The sequence below is a fragment of the Lolium perenne genome, chromosome 2 (assembly GCF_019359855.2).
Source record: "Lolium perenne isolate Kyuss_39 chromosome 2, Kyuss_2.0, whole genome shotgun sequence".
NCBI lineage: Eukaryota > Viridiplantae > Streptophyta > Magnoliopsida > Poales > Poaceae > Lolium > Lolium perenne.
Genome location: NC_067245.2, coordinates 321,438,601 through 321,455,395, shown reverse-complemented (window position 1 = coordinate 321,455,395; position 16,795 = coordinate 321,438,601). Strand labels below are relative to the sequence as shown.

The 16,795-nt window shown below is 43.5% G+C and overlaps 2 protein-coding genes across 4 annotated transcripts; both read right to left on the bottom strand.

The window, feature by feature from the left end:
- Positions 1-987: 987 nt before the first annotated feature.
- On the bottom strand, positions 988-5,974 carry LOC127336631 (probable LRR receptor-like serine/threonine-protein kinase At1g63430). Its single transcript, XM_051363465.2, has 13 exons — positions 5,670-5,974; positions 5,171-5,321; positions 4,712-4,783; positions 4,493-4,636; positions 4,245-4,394; positions 3,670-3,777; positions 3,526-3,596; positions 2,695-2,934; positions 2,395-2,600; positions 2,185-2,317; positions 1,932-2,089; positions 1,640-1,852; positions 988-1,530 (listed from the first exon to the last, which is right to left on the bottom strand). The coding sequence occupies exons 1-13, from the start codon at positions 5,770-5,772 to the stop codon at positions 1,285-1,287; spliced, it is 1,995 nt and encodes a 664-aa protein (XP_051219425.1). The 5' UTR covers positions 5,773-5,974; the 3' UTR covers positions 988-1,284.
- Positions 5,975-8,257: 2,283 nt separating this feature from the next.
- On the bottom strand, positions 8,258-14,540 carry LOC127336632 (tRNA-specific adenosine deaminase TAD1). Of its 3 annotated transcripts, none has more exons than XM_051363468.2 (9): positions 14,051-14,540; positions 13,769-13,846; positions 13,217-13,315; positions 12,817-12,989; positions 12,657-12,733; positions 12,409-12,528; positions 12,246-12,333; positions 11,978-12,120; positions 8,258-9,017 (listed from the first exon to the last, which is right to left on the bottom strand). In XM_051363468.2, exons 1-8 carry the CDS (start codon positions 14,478-14,480, stop codon positions 12,010-12,012), a joined length of 1,176 nt encoding a protein of 391 aa, XP_051219428.1. In that variant the 5' UTR covers positions 14,481-14,540; the 3' UTR covers positions 8,258-9,017; positions 11,978-12,009. The 3 variants fall into 3 exon arrangements, with proteins under 3 accessions (XP_051219428.1, XP_051219427.1, XP_051219426.1); XM_051363467.2 differs by having other exon boundaries at positions 8,258-8,916; XM_051363466.2 differs by lacking the exon at positions 8,258-9,017 and adding an exon at positions 9,036-9,970.
- Between the last annotated feature and the right edge of the window lie 2,255 nt (positions 14,541-16,795).

The following is a 16,795-nucleotide window of genomic DNA, read 5'->3' as shown; positions in this document are numbered from 1 at the left end:
TCGACCTGGTGCAGGGAAGACAGGTTGGACGGCGCCCGGCGGTGGCAGAGGCTGCGCAGCGATGGACTCACCACATAGCAGATATAGGGAGGCTGCTTGGGTGGGCTACAGCCCAACCAAATGCCCCTCTGCCTGCTGGGCCGACTAAGATGCACAGCCGCTTTGTATTATTTTCAACCTTTTAGTGAAAATAGTTTTAACACCAAAACCGCAGCAAAACCTTAGACTTAGAGGCGCCCTAGAAAAACTCCCATCACAAATTTTCCGCAAACTATTTTACCCATGTAGTGTACCGGATCATATCCATAGACACGAAACCCGAAGTTAGGGAGCACAAATCTCGGTTAGAGCCTAAATAAAGTTCTTTTAAAAAAAACACGGTACAACGTAGATACTCATATACACGCGAACACACTCACCCCTATGAACGCACACACGCACATCCTAACTCTATGAAACTGAGCCGACGGATTGGATCACATGCACCTCGCTATCGACGGGACCATCACCCCGCACTGAATGAATATTCCACTTTTATGATACACACGGATGTCAAACCCTCTGTTGAGCTAGAGGCACAACCACCTAACCTCAGGTTTGTTCTCAGCCTAAATAAAGTTACTCCCTCCGTCCACAAATAAGTGGACATCTAGTCTTCTCAAAAATCCACAAATAAGTATACATCTAGACTTCTTGGTATGTTTTCTTACGTTTATGCCCTTAGTTTATGCCCTTAGTGCATGCCTTAATCTCAGCTCTTATTAATCATTTTTGGTTTCTCAATGTTGTTTTATTGGTTACTAGCATGCACAACATTTATTAGCGCCTAAATCAAAGCATTTTCTTGATTAATGAGAAGATTTATTGAAGGAATGAGGAATTTTTTTACAAAAAGTTTAAGGTCTTTTGAAAACCACGCGTGTCCACTTATTTGTGGACGGAGGGAGTAACTCAGTAGGGACAAATAAATATAAGTACAGTTACAGATTTGGCACTGCTGTTATGCTACTCACCTTTCAAGAGATCGTGCGCCCACGCGACAAATAAACATCACAAGTACAGTTACAGATTTGGGGGTCATTGCCCTCTATCATAACTCGCACAATCAACAAGGAAAGCACAACAATATCTAGCACATCAGATTTAGCTGAGCAGCATGTGCATAGCCCACACTCAAATCTAGTCTAACTGAACCAGACATTGTTGTCGTTACAAGATATCATCTCGGTGTTACTGTTAGCATCAGAAAAATGTACAGTGGGGCGCGGAGGACGAGGCGTGTCGCTACAACGAGAGGGCAAGCTCGGCCCACGCCAGGGAGGACTCCTTGAGGATCCCGGCTGCAGAGAGGTCGATGCCCGTCTCCAGCGCCCCCGCGATGATCTGCATCGACGGCCGCTTCGACGGGTCGGGGTCGATGCAGCGGCTCACCACGCTGCAGATCACCGCCAGGTCCTCGGTTCTCACGTTGCTCAGCTCAGGGTCCACCAGCTTCCCGATCTCCTCAGGCTGCTGAAGGTACTTGATAGCCTGCAAACAAAAATGCAGAGAATCAGAATGAACAATGCAAACATTTCATTTTGCTCCACACTACATTTATGTTAGACTGAGGTTGAGAGCCAGATTGTTATTGGCTCACCCAGTCGACCAAGTAGCCTTTGTCCTTGCAATAAGGAAGCCGACCACTGATGATCTCCAGCAGAATCACCCCAAACGCAAACGTGTTGCCTTGAACATCTGCTTGTTTGTCCTCCGAGGAGTCCCGGCCACGGAAAGAGGCCTTGTTATTGAAGTGGCCCAGGGACTTCTCGTGTCTCGAGAAGAGCATTTTCCAGCACTCAAAGTCGACCAGCTGTTTTTCACTGAGTTAGAGCTTATATTCATCGGAAGATAAGGTTCACCAAAGTATTTGCTAAAAAAGCATGCAGTACCTTGGGGGTAAAATCTTCTGTGACGTAAACTGAGTTGGAGTTCAGCTCTGATATTGCAAACGGGGGCTGCAACTCGGTGTGCAAATACCTTAAACCCTGCGCGATACCGATAGCTATCTTCATTCGCCTGAACCAAGAGAACTGGGCTGCTTCCCCATCTATAAAAATCAAGTGGAGACTAAATCAGTGACCCATGTTAAATGCAGTAATTGGGCTGCACATAATCATCAACACAATAAAGAAGCAAGCTTACAGTGTAGGTGCTCGTATAGGGTTCCATTTGACGCGTATTCAAAGACTAGCATCCTGGAAAATGGATCACTTTCTCTGCAATACCCGAGAAACTTTGCTGTGTTCTCATGATTCAACCTTGCCAGATCAATAACCTACAAGATTCATCCCATTTATTTTAATTTTGGGTAAAAAAACATTTATGCACATTATTTCAGACAAACTAATTTACCTTGTTCTGGTAAAAGAGTTCATGCTGGCTAGTCCAATGACCCTCAAAGGCGCATAATGATATAACAGAAACCTCAGGTCCATCCTTCATGGTTCCTTTGTAAACTACAGTCTCTGGAGTTGAGCCAATAATGTTGCTAAAATCCTCACAGGCTACTTCTAGTTCCTGGCGACTTAACTTTGGCAAACTTTTCAGCATATCAGAATCTGAAAACCCATGAATATTTTTAGCAACATTATATGGACAGGAAAATAATCATGTAATCAAACATCCTATTTATATGATAAGCTTAATACCAACCAATCAATACTGTTATCTCGTCGCTCCAACTTTTTGATCTATTCCATGAGGATATTCTTATAGAAGGCTTTAGCTTGCAGCTTCTGGAAGCAGTGATTGCACCAGTGATCACAAAAACAAGCAGCAGAACACCAGTTGCGATTTCCAAAACAAGAAGCCAAGTTGGTTGCTGCACTCCATCATGCTTATGGTCAGAAGGGGCACGTTTGAATCCCTTTAAATGACCAGCTGCAGAAGCACCTACAACAAATGAATAAATTTCAGTCAATGGAAGCTGAAGTGAAGATGATCTTAGGCAACAGCAAAATGCTACTCATGCAGTTAACAGTTACAATCCATATTGGCGGTGCACTGATTTGAATATAGATTTTGCTTAAGTACTCCCCGTGGATTATTTCACAAATTTTAACACAAATTGAGGGCAGAGGTCAAAACTATCCTGTGTACTTATACGGGTAACTTGGACTGTAATCTTGGGCAGCATGCCAATAGCCCTCAACTCTTTTCAATTCCAAGCACACTGATCCAATGCCTAAAGGGCACACCTTACAGAAATGGACATGCCATGTCGCATAAGCAGCGTGATTTAAGGGATTACTATGTTCATAGCTAAAAGAAGGGAAAACATATTATCTATCATGAACATATAGAATTAGTGATGGAAAAATCTACAGAGAATTTTTTAAGTGCAATCTGTATATAGTTATAAAGCATGATGTTTAGTATTAAGCGGATTAAATTAGTTGAATTCAAAGTACACCATGTAAATATATGTACTTTGTAGTAAATACTGCAATAACTGTGTTAGCTTGTAGAGGCTAAGTCACATACTTGTACAGATTTGATGAGCTCGTTGTAGGATAGAGTACTCATCCTGGAAGCAGTTCCCCTGAAAACTTGACCTGCATACTAGCCACGTAAATGGATGGACTTCTAACTGATATGAACAGTGGGAAGTGCTTTATGTAGTAGTACCTTGGAAGATACTTCAAACAAGGTGGGATTTTTCCAGCAAGGAAGTTGTATGAGAAATCTCCAACATTTAATCGAGGAGACGGGCATAACCCAGCGTGAGCTGTGGATCTGACAGAACAAACAGACAATATTCAGATAAAGTAATGGTATACTGGAACATGGCCACACATTGGTTTTGTTTGGTATTCTTACTGAAAATGCCATCAACAGAAAAATGCTACTCCCTCTGATCCATAATGAGTATTGGGAGTTTAGTTCAATTTTGTCCAAAATTGAAGTAAAGTCTCGACACTTATTATAGATCGGAGGGAGTAATAGAAGTTGCATGGACAAATTTAGCAAGTACTACAACTGCAACTTGTCCTTTTGGCCCTATTCTAGCTAATCATTGCTATGAAGATCAGTTCAACCTATTGTTCTGAATGAACCAGGAATCTTTTGATGCCGCAAATATAGTTATGATAATCCTTACGCCATATCAACTTTCCATCAGTACCGAATTTACATGATTCAAATGTATCTACTGCATGGAGCAACACATACAGAAACAAAGGGAGGTAGAAGAAGTCACCAACCCAGTATCTGCCATAGGTGAAAAACCAGTAGCATTGCTACCTGGAATCGAGCCTTTCAGTCTGTTCCTGTCCAGCCTAAGCTCAACTAGATTTTGCAGCTTGCCCAGCTCCGGTGGTATGTTCCCGGTTAGCCCGTTGGAATGCAAGTTTCTACAAGAGATGAACGAAGTGGGCTTTAGTTTTCGTATCAGAGAAGCATCAGAAATTGAAAATCCCAAATTTGCAAACAAAGCAATTCTGTATCTTACATTACGCTCACGCTGCTGAGTCCACTCAGCTCAGGAGGTATAGGGCCAGCGAGCCGATTCGCGCCCAAATCCAAGACCCTGAGGTTCCTCAGCGAGCCTAGCTGTTTCGGGATTGTGCCGAAGAGCAGGTTATGATCCAGATACCTGCCCAAAAAAGAGAGATTCGGTTAAACCAAATCCCTCAGAGAACAGCTGAAAGCACAATGCTACAGCACATACAGCTCTTGCAGGAAGGTCAGCTGTCCTAGCTCGGGCGCGATGAATCCCTTGAGCGACGCGTTCGACAGCCTCCTGCAAGACGCGGAGTCAAATCATGGGTAATCATCAGTTCCATCTCAGCATGATTTTGACCGATTAGTTGGCCTTTCACTTTTGGGCAAAGCTAGTGACTACTGATCAAACTGGCACATCAGAGTACTCTGTTCTTACAAGCCATCTGCACATCACACATCAGAAGCATCTACATCACAGATGACACAATCCTTCCTGTTCTTTTTCGAAAAAAGTGTGTTTGCTACCATCTCCTAATGACCAAACCCCGGCTTAAGTGTGTAGCTAGGCAGCAACTTTTTGAGCTGGTAGTGACAGACAGACATGTGGTGGCAGTGATGAGCAGCAAAGGGCGAGCGAGATCTACAAGGCGAGCGAGCGAGTGACTGAGTGAGTGCGGCTTCTTACAGGGAGACGACGGGGCCCTGCGGCGAGGAGCAGACGACGCCGCGCCAGTCGCAGGCGCTCCCGTCGGCGTCGGCGTCGGCGTCGGTCCAGTCGGCCAGCGCCGAGTGCGGGTCGTCGATGACCGCGCGCTTGAAGGCGAGCAGCGCCGACACTGCCACGAATCCAGCGAAATACATGTCAGAAATTTGGCAGCATTTGTGATTCAACGATACGGACAGAGGATGGCACGGATTCGTAAGCCCGCGCGCAGATCAGGAAACGCTGGCACGAAGGCGAGCAAAGGTTCGAATTTTGCGCGCTGATTCCTCGGAAGAAGCGTGCAGCCCGTCGTCAGATTTCAAACGGGGTGGGGAGGAAAAGGAAGCAGCCAGCACAGGAGGCTCATACCAAAACTAACATTCACAGACAACGGCCTGAGATTTCGCAAGAAAAAATTGGAGCAAATACAGTGAGGCAGAAAGAAAAAAAAAACACGGCGCGAGCAGCGGCCGGCACTGACCGTCGCCGCCGACGGAAGGAGGCGCCGCCGAGCACAGCGGGAGCAGCGCCGCCACCCCGCAGTGCAGGGCGAGGAGCACGACCCCGGCCCAATGCCGCCCCATGTCCGAAGCGGCGGTCCCAGCGCAGTCCCGGTCGAGCAACCAGGAATAGCAGAGAGATCACAGAGCCATGCTCCGCTGCTGCTTCTGCTTCCGCCGCCGCCGCCGCGTGGAGGAGGTGGTTGGCTGGGCTGGGAGTGGAGGAGCAGTTGAGTAAGGAGAGAGCGGTGCCGGTGCCGGTGCCGGTGCGGGAGCAGAGCAGGTGCAGAGAGAGAGAGAGAATGTTGCGGTGATCTAGCGAGCGAGAGCGAGGAGGAAATAAATGGCGGAGGAAGGAGAGGGTGGTGGCGGATTAGTTAGTTAGTTATTGCGCCCACTAACTCTGCCGTTAATTTTAAATCCACCAAAATTAAATTTAGGGATCCACAGCAGTACTAGTATAAATCCACAAATTTAGGGACTATCTTAATTAAATTTCTTTAAGACTGCTCACAATACTATACCGAGTGTAGTATTTACGCTAGTAGTAGTTTAAACGTGCGTGGCAGACTACTGTTGTCCCTTTTGAATCTTCTCCGGGTAGGTGTGGTCCGCTTTTGACCGTTCCTCCCTGATCACGTGGTCCTCCTGTTTTCACAGAGGATTCTTACATTTTATTACGGCTGGAGGTTGTTAAAACCACATCTGAGGGAAATGGATATTTTTCAATTTTGCTAACGTGGGTTTCACCGTTCCTTGTTGATCACGTGGTCCTCTCCAACTTCTGTAGTATTTTTTTTGCCTGCTCAGGAATTTACATTTGTTTTTTTAAGAATGCGGTAGAGAAAGCCTCTATAATGTTTTTTTTATGAAATAATAAGAACCTGAATCTGTGTCCCCGAGCAAGACTTACTTTTTTTTACATTTGTACTGTATGAGGCAGATCAAAACTCAGGATAGGGTTAGCCGAAGCTTCCTATTATCCACTTGGAGAAGCGTCCCGTCGAGCTTAGAGGGGTGGCTACTCTCTTGACTGCGACCCCTAGGGCAACGTGCGAGGAGAAGGATGAGCGCGTCAACGTGCATGGGACGTCGGAGCAAGAGTATAAGCAGGTCCGACAACAATCCTTCTTGAAGGCGTTGTCACAACTCCATTGTTGTAGGCCGATTAATCTGACTTGGTGATCATAAGTAAATTGGAGAATCTTAAATAAAATGGAGGATTGTTGTACGGGTGTTAATACAATTACCATGGTAAAAAGTTCTTTCTTTTCAAGAAAAGAGAAATAGAGAAGGACATCACGGCGGTTTCGGATTCTAGAATGCCTTCTCCCACAAAGTACCCTCACTCGACTTCTCCTAGAAGCCCCCTTATCCCAAATTTGAAGAAGCCGAAAAGAAGCCTCCATTAGTATCTAGTTTGTCTTATATTTCGACATAGAATTTTGGGGTGGCTCCCGTGAATGTGATCATTACAATTCGTATGAGTGCAAAGAAGCCTTTTGGACTAGGATCTTGTCGCTTCGCATCCCGGTCAGCCGTAGAAGTGAAACAAACAGCTTGGGCTTGTACTACGCATGACTCCAGTGGTATTTTTTGTTTTGTAACTTACGGTACGGGCACCACCAAATGAATCTGGGTCCAGTTGGTCCGCAAACTGCAAGACTCATTTGACCGGACTGGAATTGAAGAAACACGCTATATAGGCTCGCACGCATGGTCCTGCCCCTATCGCAATGTTGAACTTGCTGTTGCCCCATAGATACAGTATTAGCACAAGTCTATATACAGCGTGTTCCGTCGAATATTGTCAGTGTTCTATTCCTTCTATTTATTTATGTGCGTATTGTGAAACCAGGGAGATGGTACTTCAAGACTCTTTTCGGGGGCTCAGTTTCTCCATCTAATGTTTGATTTGTAATGTCAAACTCTATGTATAAATATAAATAAATTTTCAAATGATCCTAGGCACTACCAGGGTCTCTTTGGAATGCCCTGGCTACGGAAAAGCAGTTAATAGGGCTAATTGATGAGAAAAATGTACCAACCAGCCAACCAGGTCTCAGATCACCGCCCACCGAAAGGAAGAAACAAAAGCAGCATTCAAGGCCACCATCGATCGAAACACCTGCTTTTTAAAGTGCAGCACCACAGTGCAATTAGAAGAAAAAACTATTCCAACTAATTCTTGGCAACATTGCACTGCACTGTACTGCATTAGTTTCACTTTGGTGGATAATACTAGCACTAATTGCATATTCATCCTCCGCCTCTGGACAGTCATTCTCACGCAGAAATGACATCTACTCTACTCATGGTTCTACAGCTGGTACTACTTGGATATGCAGCATGCGAGACATGGCCCCCATGTTTGCGTGTGAAAATGTGTGGGATAGGCCTTGAGTGATTTGGAAGCAAAACTAACTCCAAGATGGCTGCCTCCTTGATTTCTCACACTTTTCCACTAGTGCTTGAGCTGCGGGGTCACCACACTTTGGTAATATATTTATACAGTTCATTCAAGACACATGAAAAATAAGCATTTCCTTCAGATCATGGGCACTGGCCATGCATGTGAATAGGTAACAATATCATTGCAGTGAGTGCCAAGATAGATGTTTCTGTCCATCCGCCTACCATGTTCCTGAATCCAGAATACAAGCAAGACCAAGAACATGCACATATCCTTTCTGCAAAAGGGTAGTAATGTTTTTCTTAAGCTAGCTGTGAGAGGAGGGGATCACCTTCATTTTCAGCTCTAGAAATGACAGGTTTTTCTCTGAGGTGGGTGGGTCCTTGTCCCTAGAGGATGATGGCACACCTACTAAAGATCTCAGTGGCCATGTTCCCAGCTGAAAACAGGGGGTACTACTAGTCAAGCCATTTTGTGAATAAAATAAATAAATAGAAACCATTGTGATAATCAAGGGCAGCACTGTACTCATCATATCATAGGCAAGGATGTCTTGTGGTGTTCAAGGCAGTGCATGTGCTCACTTGGGGCCAGGTCTTTTTGGTCTCCCTCCTGCCTCTATCTTTCCCTCTCTGAGGTTGCCACCTTTTAATTTCAGCAAATCATCAAATGGGCCCATCACCCCATGTCAACAGCCATATCCAACCTATCTTCTTTCTTCACTTCCATAAAACAGTTCTGTCCGGAGGCTGAGACAGTGAGATTATCATCCCAACACCTGTTTTCCCCTCCCAAGTATGATTAGTTGATTAGATCTGCACCAGCAAAAGTGTTTTAGAGGACAAAAGTGTGGTACTTAGCAATGATCCAGGAAGCAGATGCTGGTGGCCTTTGACGCGATGCTTTCGCAAAGTAGCTGGTAGTTAACGAGAAAGGAAGATGAGATGATAAAATAAACTAAAGTTTCAGAGAGAAAATATATAATAAAGGAGACAAGAAGGCTTTTTGATGCCTTGTCATTTGTGTTGGATAATTGCAGCCATCCTGCCCTGATCATGCATGCACCAGGTTCCAAGCATAACAGACAACATGCATAGATTCTGGAGAATTGGATTGTTAAACTGTTTTCTAAAACCAAGCTTACAATTGGTTTTGTCAGGTTTGTTTATAGGTAAGCTGCACAGACACCTTTTAGACACTGACCAATTTTTTCCTTCAAATTGGCACTTGTCTTCTAATAAATCTCACTGCTCTCTGTTCTCATATATCAACATAAGCAGAAGAAAATAAATGCACATCTGTTTTATACTTTATATCGTCTGACAGTAAGTGTGTGAATTGTGAACTGAAGCACTAGTGTAGAATAGTGGTGTGAGGCTGAAGCAAGTACATCTTTTTTTGATGAGATCCTAAGCAACACCAAAGTCCTCTACTCAAATACTCTCACTTTACCCTGTACCATAAACAGACATCATGCACAGATTCTGGAGAATTGGATTATTAAACAGTAACTAGTTCCTAAAACCAAGCCTACAATTGGTTGTGTCTGGTTTGTTTATAAGCAAACTCCACAAGCCATACATGGTGACCATTTTTACCTCTCACACCGGCATTCTCAGATTCTCTCATGTATAACATAAAACAAAAGATTTAGAAAAATCCACATCTTCTCTACTTTATATCTCCTGACAGCATGTGGGTGAAGTGGTGGTGTAGAACAGAACAGTGGTGTGAGGCTGAAGCAAATACATCTTTTTTTGAGATCCTAAGCAACACCAAAGTTCTCTCTACTCAGTACTCCTGCACCCAGCACCATACCATAAATCCCACAATGTGAAGCTCCAACTAGCACTGACTTGCAAATGAAGCCTAAAAGACAAACAAACACAGAAACAAGAAATGTCAAGATCTCTTGCAGCTTTTTCCTTCTTGCAGTTTGTCTAGTTCCAAAAAGGAAAAAATATGCTGGAAGAACAGAACAGTGGAGCACTGGAGCCAGAATCAGGAACTTATTGGTGTACTGTGCTGTGGTGGGCACTTTTGGCCTCATGTGTTGTCAATAAGAAGTGATTGTCAGTTTCTCAAGGACTGGAGTGAGGACAAGAGTGGAGAGTTTGGTGTGCATTATTTGGGAGGGCCATCGACTATTTAGATCATTTCTCATGGACCGATGGAGAAGTGCCCAGGCCATAATATAGCTTTCTCAATTATTAAGTCTGCACATTTTTGTTTCGTTTCAGCATTCTGTAGTTTAGCACACCACTGTATAGGAAATTCTGCACTTTTTTTTTGGGTGCCAACCAGAGGTTGGAACCGAAGCAAAACAAACTAGTAGTATAGAACCAAAACATGATGATTTTATCGGTTGGTTGCTCAGCGGTTAACTCTCACTCCTTGCATCCTCAAAGTCGCCGCTAACAATAGCATGGCGCGTTTTCCTATGTTTCTGCAACAACTTTTATTTACCCAAAATAGGTCTTGTTTGTTAGCATCTGCACTATTCCTGTTTTGAGAGCAGTTAACCCGTACCATGCAACAGTTGCTTACAACAAGCTTGGCCAGCACACGGAAACTACAGTAATCCTGAAAAGTTAGACCTGAATCTGCACTTCTTCTATTTTAATTGAATTTTATCATGTTTAACACGACTGTGAAAAAATATGCAAAAACATGGGGGTCTTAACCAAGATCCTGATGGTGGCCATTTTGCACACTGCCGGAATGAAGCACCCTTACGAGCGAATCAGAAATCCGCGCTCAACTATAACTTTTGATTGTTAAATTACTCCAATCCTGCCTGGCCTCAGCCCTCATACATGAACCAGTGTCGCCGCTCTGTAAATCTACGTCTCTAAGTCTCCAGGATTGGAAAGAGAAAGAACGGACAACTGTTAATCAGATCTTAACAAGGAATAAAGTGCTGAAGAGTGCGACTGAGAATATCACAGATCAATATGACCAGGCATGAAGAATGTTGTATTGTAACTGAATACTGCTTTGTGTAGCTTCGGACGACTCGGTAGACTTACATGAAGAGTGCCAGGTCTAAGATGGCTGTGAAAGAGTTTCTATGATTTGCCTTAATTAGTACAGAAGTTGCTAAGCACCATCTAATAAAGGTTACTAACAAATCAAAATCAATAACTTCAGCCTAAGGTTCTGGGAGCACATAAAACGAAGTAGAAAGCCTAGACTGAACCAAGAAACTCTGCTGCTATTGACGGAGAAGTTATACCAGGCAAACAGATCATACTTCAACTCTTTGACCATTAAGTTTAATGAAACCAAAGGGTCAGCACAACTAGCATAATAAAAGAGAAAGGCTCCAGCCTTAAACGTTTTCTCAATGTTAAGGACATATGCCAGAACCAAAAATTACCTGTGCAAGTACGGCATGCACAAACGCTTTCTGTATTTCATGGCATTATGTTTTGTGATTTTTTTTCCAGATTAACAATGCATCGAAATTAGAAGGCAACTACGGGTATTTCCAGCTTAACACGCTTCAACACATGCCATGAATTGAAAAGTGACTAACTAGTAGCCAGCAATGAAGAGCAAAGATCCAGCCTTAGCCTAAATCAGATTATGCATGTTGGGGCATTCGATAGACAAATAGTGGGTCTAGACCTAAACAAGCTACACAGCTAGAGTAAAGATATTTAATGTGTGTCAGCTCCTTCAACTTTCTTCTTCTCTCTAACAACTAAACAAACAAAAAATACAGTTAACAATAACTAAAAACACCTCATAGTGTCAAACATCACACAGCTTTGTAGGTTTGCTACAGGCTACAGTTGTTCAGGTCTTCAGAGTTGTGCAGAAGTATACCAAACTGCTAAACTAGCTGAAATCAAGGGAACTTCACACACGAACCTCTGGCATGCAGCATCGAACGCGGATGGTTATCACCGTTGAACTTTAAATGAATCAAGAGATGCTGGCTTAGAGCGCCACCGGCTAAAAAATGGGGCCTCTCTAAGAAGCTCAAGCATCTGCTGGTACTCACAAGCCATATCCTGAAACAGAGATCAGACACAATCATTGATTGCAAAGAAATGAATATTTTGTGTTATCCTCAGTTCCTAACCCATTAATCGTTATGCATTTGTGTAATTAGGTTTTACAGTATATGATAAAATACCTTGATTGCACGATAGGACAGTTCCTCATGCTGGAATTTTGTGACTAATGGATGTTCAAGTGAAATAAAGGCCTCTGCCAATCTTATTCTGCCATTGAAACACAGATTATCATGACAGGTTTACACCGGAATACTAGGAATGGGAAAGGAAACTCCCTCTTACTTGCAGAGCATTGACTCGGTGGAGGGTAAGCATGCTGCCTTTGAAGATGTGCCTTGTTTTCTCCCAGTTGTTCCTAAAATAACTTCATGCAAACCAGATTTATTCCAGCATATTGAGTACCTAATTAAAGATAAAAGGCAAAGCTGAGTTTTTTCTAAAAGTTCAACCGAAAAATGGTATATATAAATACACACACACTAAGAATAAAATGAAAAGGAGTTCAAAATGGCAACAAACCATACAACTACCCGCATGTCAAAGGGGGTATATCTCCCAGAGTCTGATGAAACTCTTTCGGCGGAATAGGTGCCTCGAAAAATAGTGGCTGCAGGCATAGAAAAGGTCCACTAACATGACTCATGAAGATTTATTTGTCTTACTGCTGAACTAGAAGAAAAAAAAACCAACCTTATTTGGTTTAGAAGAGGCAGGGAATATCCTGGATAGAGAGGACAAACGAGCACAAAGAACTTTTTCAACGTTACTTTCAATACAAAACCCTTCAGGTGCACCATCAGGGGACTGTCCAACGGTAACGGTGGACAAATACAAGGGTTCCAGAATGTGTGACAGCAATGCACCTGCACAAGAATACCGATCAACGAAGGCATCACAGTTGATCCAGTAAGAAAATTCATGATCAGTAGAGGGACAAGAATGTAACAGAATTTAGAACAAGAAATGGTTGCCATTAAAAGTGATCTGTACCATATACTTTACGTACATCACATGGCCATTAAATATCAAAATAAATGATCTTACATAGTCCCAATATGGATCAGCACGCAATTGGTTCAGAAAAACAGACCTTGAATTCCAACGACGCACCAGCGAGTAATTTTGTCAAAACAGCTCATTGACAATGTTGTATCACCACGCCCTGGCTTCCTCTGAACAAAACCACCATCTAATACACAAAGCAGTACGTCAATAAGAAAATGTGTAATCAACTCGTAACAATGCAACTAAAAATCAAAGGTCTATCCACATTCGAAGATGTATGAAACACCTACATGAACTATTAAGTGTGCGCCCCCCCCCCCCCCCCCCAACAAGTTAAGCATGCAACAAAAATATGTAGATGCCCCAATTCCAAGTCTAGTAAACCTCTTGCACGAGCAATGGTCAGTGGTCACTAATGTCGAGTCGTCAACTAGCTAAGCGCATCAAATTTCCATGGCACTGCCCAATTCACATCACACACAAAAAATATCTGATAGATAAACTACATGATCCTGAAAACCTTTGTACCAGGTCATGGGCCAATTCAGCCAGTTTGCCAAATCTAAAGGTCATTTGTATCAGCTCCAGGCATTGACCTACAGCTATGCTGAACACCAAGGATAAGAAAGAAGCATACCACCACATCCATTCACCACAATGTCCGGCTGTAACCTTGGAACCTCTGAGGGTGACGGCGGCACCGGCATGACCCCACCTGCACCACCAATTCACAATACTAAGATCAATTTTTCATACTATGCGCTCCAGACCATTAGCTTTCAACAAGTACTATCAGGAAAGCAGAAAAAAAATCAGCTTTGGAACGAACAACATCAAAAAGGCATGTAGTACATGAGCTGGGTGAGCACACAAGATAATTCAGCTCTGAAAGAGCTACATCGAAAAGCATGCAACATACAGGGGAGCAGGGTGACGTAGAGGTGCAGCTGATACCCGTCCCTCAGCCTCCACCGCCCACCGGAACCGGACGGAACCAGCCAGCTCGGAGGGCAGTCGGCGCCGATCTCGGCGTAGAGGAGGCGGAGGAGCGCGCGGCGGGCGACGACCTCGGCGTGGGCGTCGTGCACGAGGTCGCCGCGGGGGGCCAGGCGGGACGCGCCGAGGCACTTGGTGCCGGTGGCGAGAGACAGGACCTCAGGGCTGAGCGGGTCCTGCGGGGAGGAGAGCAGGAAAGCGGCGAGCACCGTGGACTCGCGCCCCTGCGGCTTGCCCTTCTTGGGGAGGGAGGAGTAGCGGCGCAGGGCCGCCGAGGAGGCGGCGCTGGCCCACTGGACGCCGTCTCGCGTCGGCGTCGGCGTCGGCGTCGGCGGCGAGGTGGAGCGGTTCATGGCGGCGCGAGGAGAGCGTACGTACAGAGTTCAGCGGAAAAGAGAAGGAAAACGTATTGGAGAGCAGAAGACGGTTAACTGATTCTACGCTTTTATGTCACGGTTGCGGTAACTGTAAATACAGCTTCCAAGTTCCAAGCCTTGCGCTGTAAACTATGAATCTATGATGTATTTGTAATTTTGTTTCACAGAAAGAAAAAAAAAAACGTCACTTAAAACTTTTGGGATGATGAACCACTTTGGAAGTTTGGTTTGACAAGGCAATGTAATAGGCCTCTTGGATTGGGACATGCACATCAACCCGCTAACACGCAAATTACATATCTGCTCAAAATGGAAATTCTGTTTTCAAGTTTGTTCTGCTGGAAAACATTGTTCCGTATTTTTTTCTATTTCCACCCAAAAAAAATCCATTTTCGTTTGCATTTTGCAAAATCCATTTTTTCATATATTCATTCCATTTCCATTTTTCTGTGAAAATGTTGGAAACTTTCCGCTTCATTTCATCCCTGCTGATCACTTTTTGGGTTCTTAACCATTACTATATTTTCGAATAAATAAAGCATGAAATATCTTACTAGCACTTATTCTAGAAAAAACTACATTGGCGTTCCTTACATTATGCGGGATCCTAGCCAGCTGGACAAAAAAGGCTAACTTATTTCAAAGCCATGCCATCTTATTTCTCTCAAATGAATACTTCAAAATAGACCTCTTCAAATTAGTAACAAGCGAAAACTGCTCGGAGTACAAAAAAAGGTGAGAAAGAAACCTTTTGAAAGATTCAATATTAACTCCAAATCCTATGAATGATACATTTTGCCATCGAAGATAAAACCTTAAATCAAACGAAGTCATGAAGAGATTAGACAACGATCAGTTATAATACGTTTTAGCATTTTATAGATTACTCCCTTTTGTTTGTACCTATTCTTATTTTTAGTGTGTAGGTTTACTTCTTTTATTTTGTATCTAGTCTACTTTAAAAATGTCTAAAGCATTTTATATTAGTGAATGGAAAGACGAAAAGTGTTTTTAGCTCCCGAGATCCAGTGCTCTCACTATGTTAAGAAAATTTTAAAAATATTTTTACAAGTTATAAAAATTATGAAAATAATTTTGAAGACTATCATTGATACATTCCACAATCATGCAATCCGAAATTCTTTTTATTTTGAGCTAGATAAAAATGACAAAATCTGATATGTTTTGAAGATTTGAAAATGACTACTTAGATCTACAATTTTGTCATTTTTGTGTAGCTCAAAATATTAAGTATTTGAAATTGATCTTTTGCACGTTTGTGGGATATATCATTGACTATTTGCAGACTTTTTCCAGATTTCTCTGAAACTCAAAAATATGATTTTTGATTTTTTTAAAACGAGATCACTCGTGTCCACTGGTGGAAAAACAGGCTTCGGGTGAGCCCCATAAGTCGCGATGCTGCAGGAACCGCGACTAATGGTACCTTTAGTCGCGGTTCGGGAGGCGGACCGCGACCAAAGGCCTGGGCCCAGGGCGCTCGGTGGCCAGCCGGTGCACGTGGGGGGCTTTAGTCGCGGTTGGCCAGGCCAACCGCGACTAAAGGCTTTAGTCGCGGTTGGCCGTGCCAACCGCGACTAAAGCCCTCCCCTATATATACCCACCCAGCAGCCAACACTTAGCCATTTGGTGCTATTCTCTTCACAAGCTTCACAAGTGGGTGTTAGGTTTGCTTTTGGTTCCTCTTATGCACATAAGGTGTTTGATGAAATGCCCCAAGAGCATGAAACAAACATGATATGAAGTGTTGGAGCCACACTTGAGCTTTCTCATTTATTTTTTCCTCCTCGATCGCGGTTAGCAACTTGAACCTTTGATGTGTCGTTGATAAAATGTGCATGTGTGTGTAGTTCATTGTTTAATTTATATTGTTTGTAGCTAGTTAGTTTAACAAATGCATGATGGTTAATTATATATTTTATATTATAATAATGCGGATGAATCGACAATGGATGTACGGTAACCGACTCTCCGGCGAGTTCGGTGCGGGTTTGAAAGATTTCCTCGTAGTGGCTAATGCGAACAAGCGGGGGGGTTTTGTTATCTCATCCATGTGTTAAATGTAAGAATCGGAATGGTTACTCTTCCTCAAGAGATGTTCACATGCACAGCCGGCACGGTTTCATGCCAAGCTATAATTGTTGGACCAAGCATGGAGAAAGAGGGGTTATAATGGAAGAAGATGAAGAAGGGGATGATTTCATCGATGAAAGCTATCTTGCTCATTTCGGTGATACTTTCATGGAGGATGTCGAAGGTGAAGGGGAAGG

Bases quoted from the DNA above. Each gene is read 5' to 3' on its own strand.
- LOC127336631 (XM_051363465.2), bottom strand. From the start codon at position 5,772: ATGGGGCGGCATTGGGCCGGGGTCGTGCTCCTCGCCCTGCACTGCGGG. The intron at 4,784-5,170 runs GTAAGAAGCCGC...CGCGTCTTGCAG, and splicing joins CAGGGCCCCGTCGTCTCCCT to GAGGCTGTCGAACGCGTCGC. The intron at 4,637-4,711 runs GTATGTGCTGTA...TTTTTTGGGCAG, and splicing joins CTGACCTTCCTGCAAGAGCT to GTATCTGGATCATAACCTGC.
- LOC127336632 (XM_051363468.2), bottom strand. From the start codon at position 14,480: ATGAACCGCTCCACCTCGCCGCCGACGCCGACGCCGACGCCGACGCGA. The intron at 13,316-13,768 runs GTATGCTTCTTT...TTTGTGTATTAG, and splicing joins TGTGGTGAATGGATGTGGTG to ATGGTGGTTTTGTTCAGAGG. The intron at 12,734-12,816 runs GTTGGTTTTTTT...CTATGCCTGCAG, and splicing joins CCTCTTCTAAACCAAATAAG to CCACTATTTTTCGAGGCACC.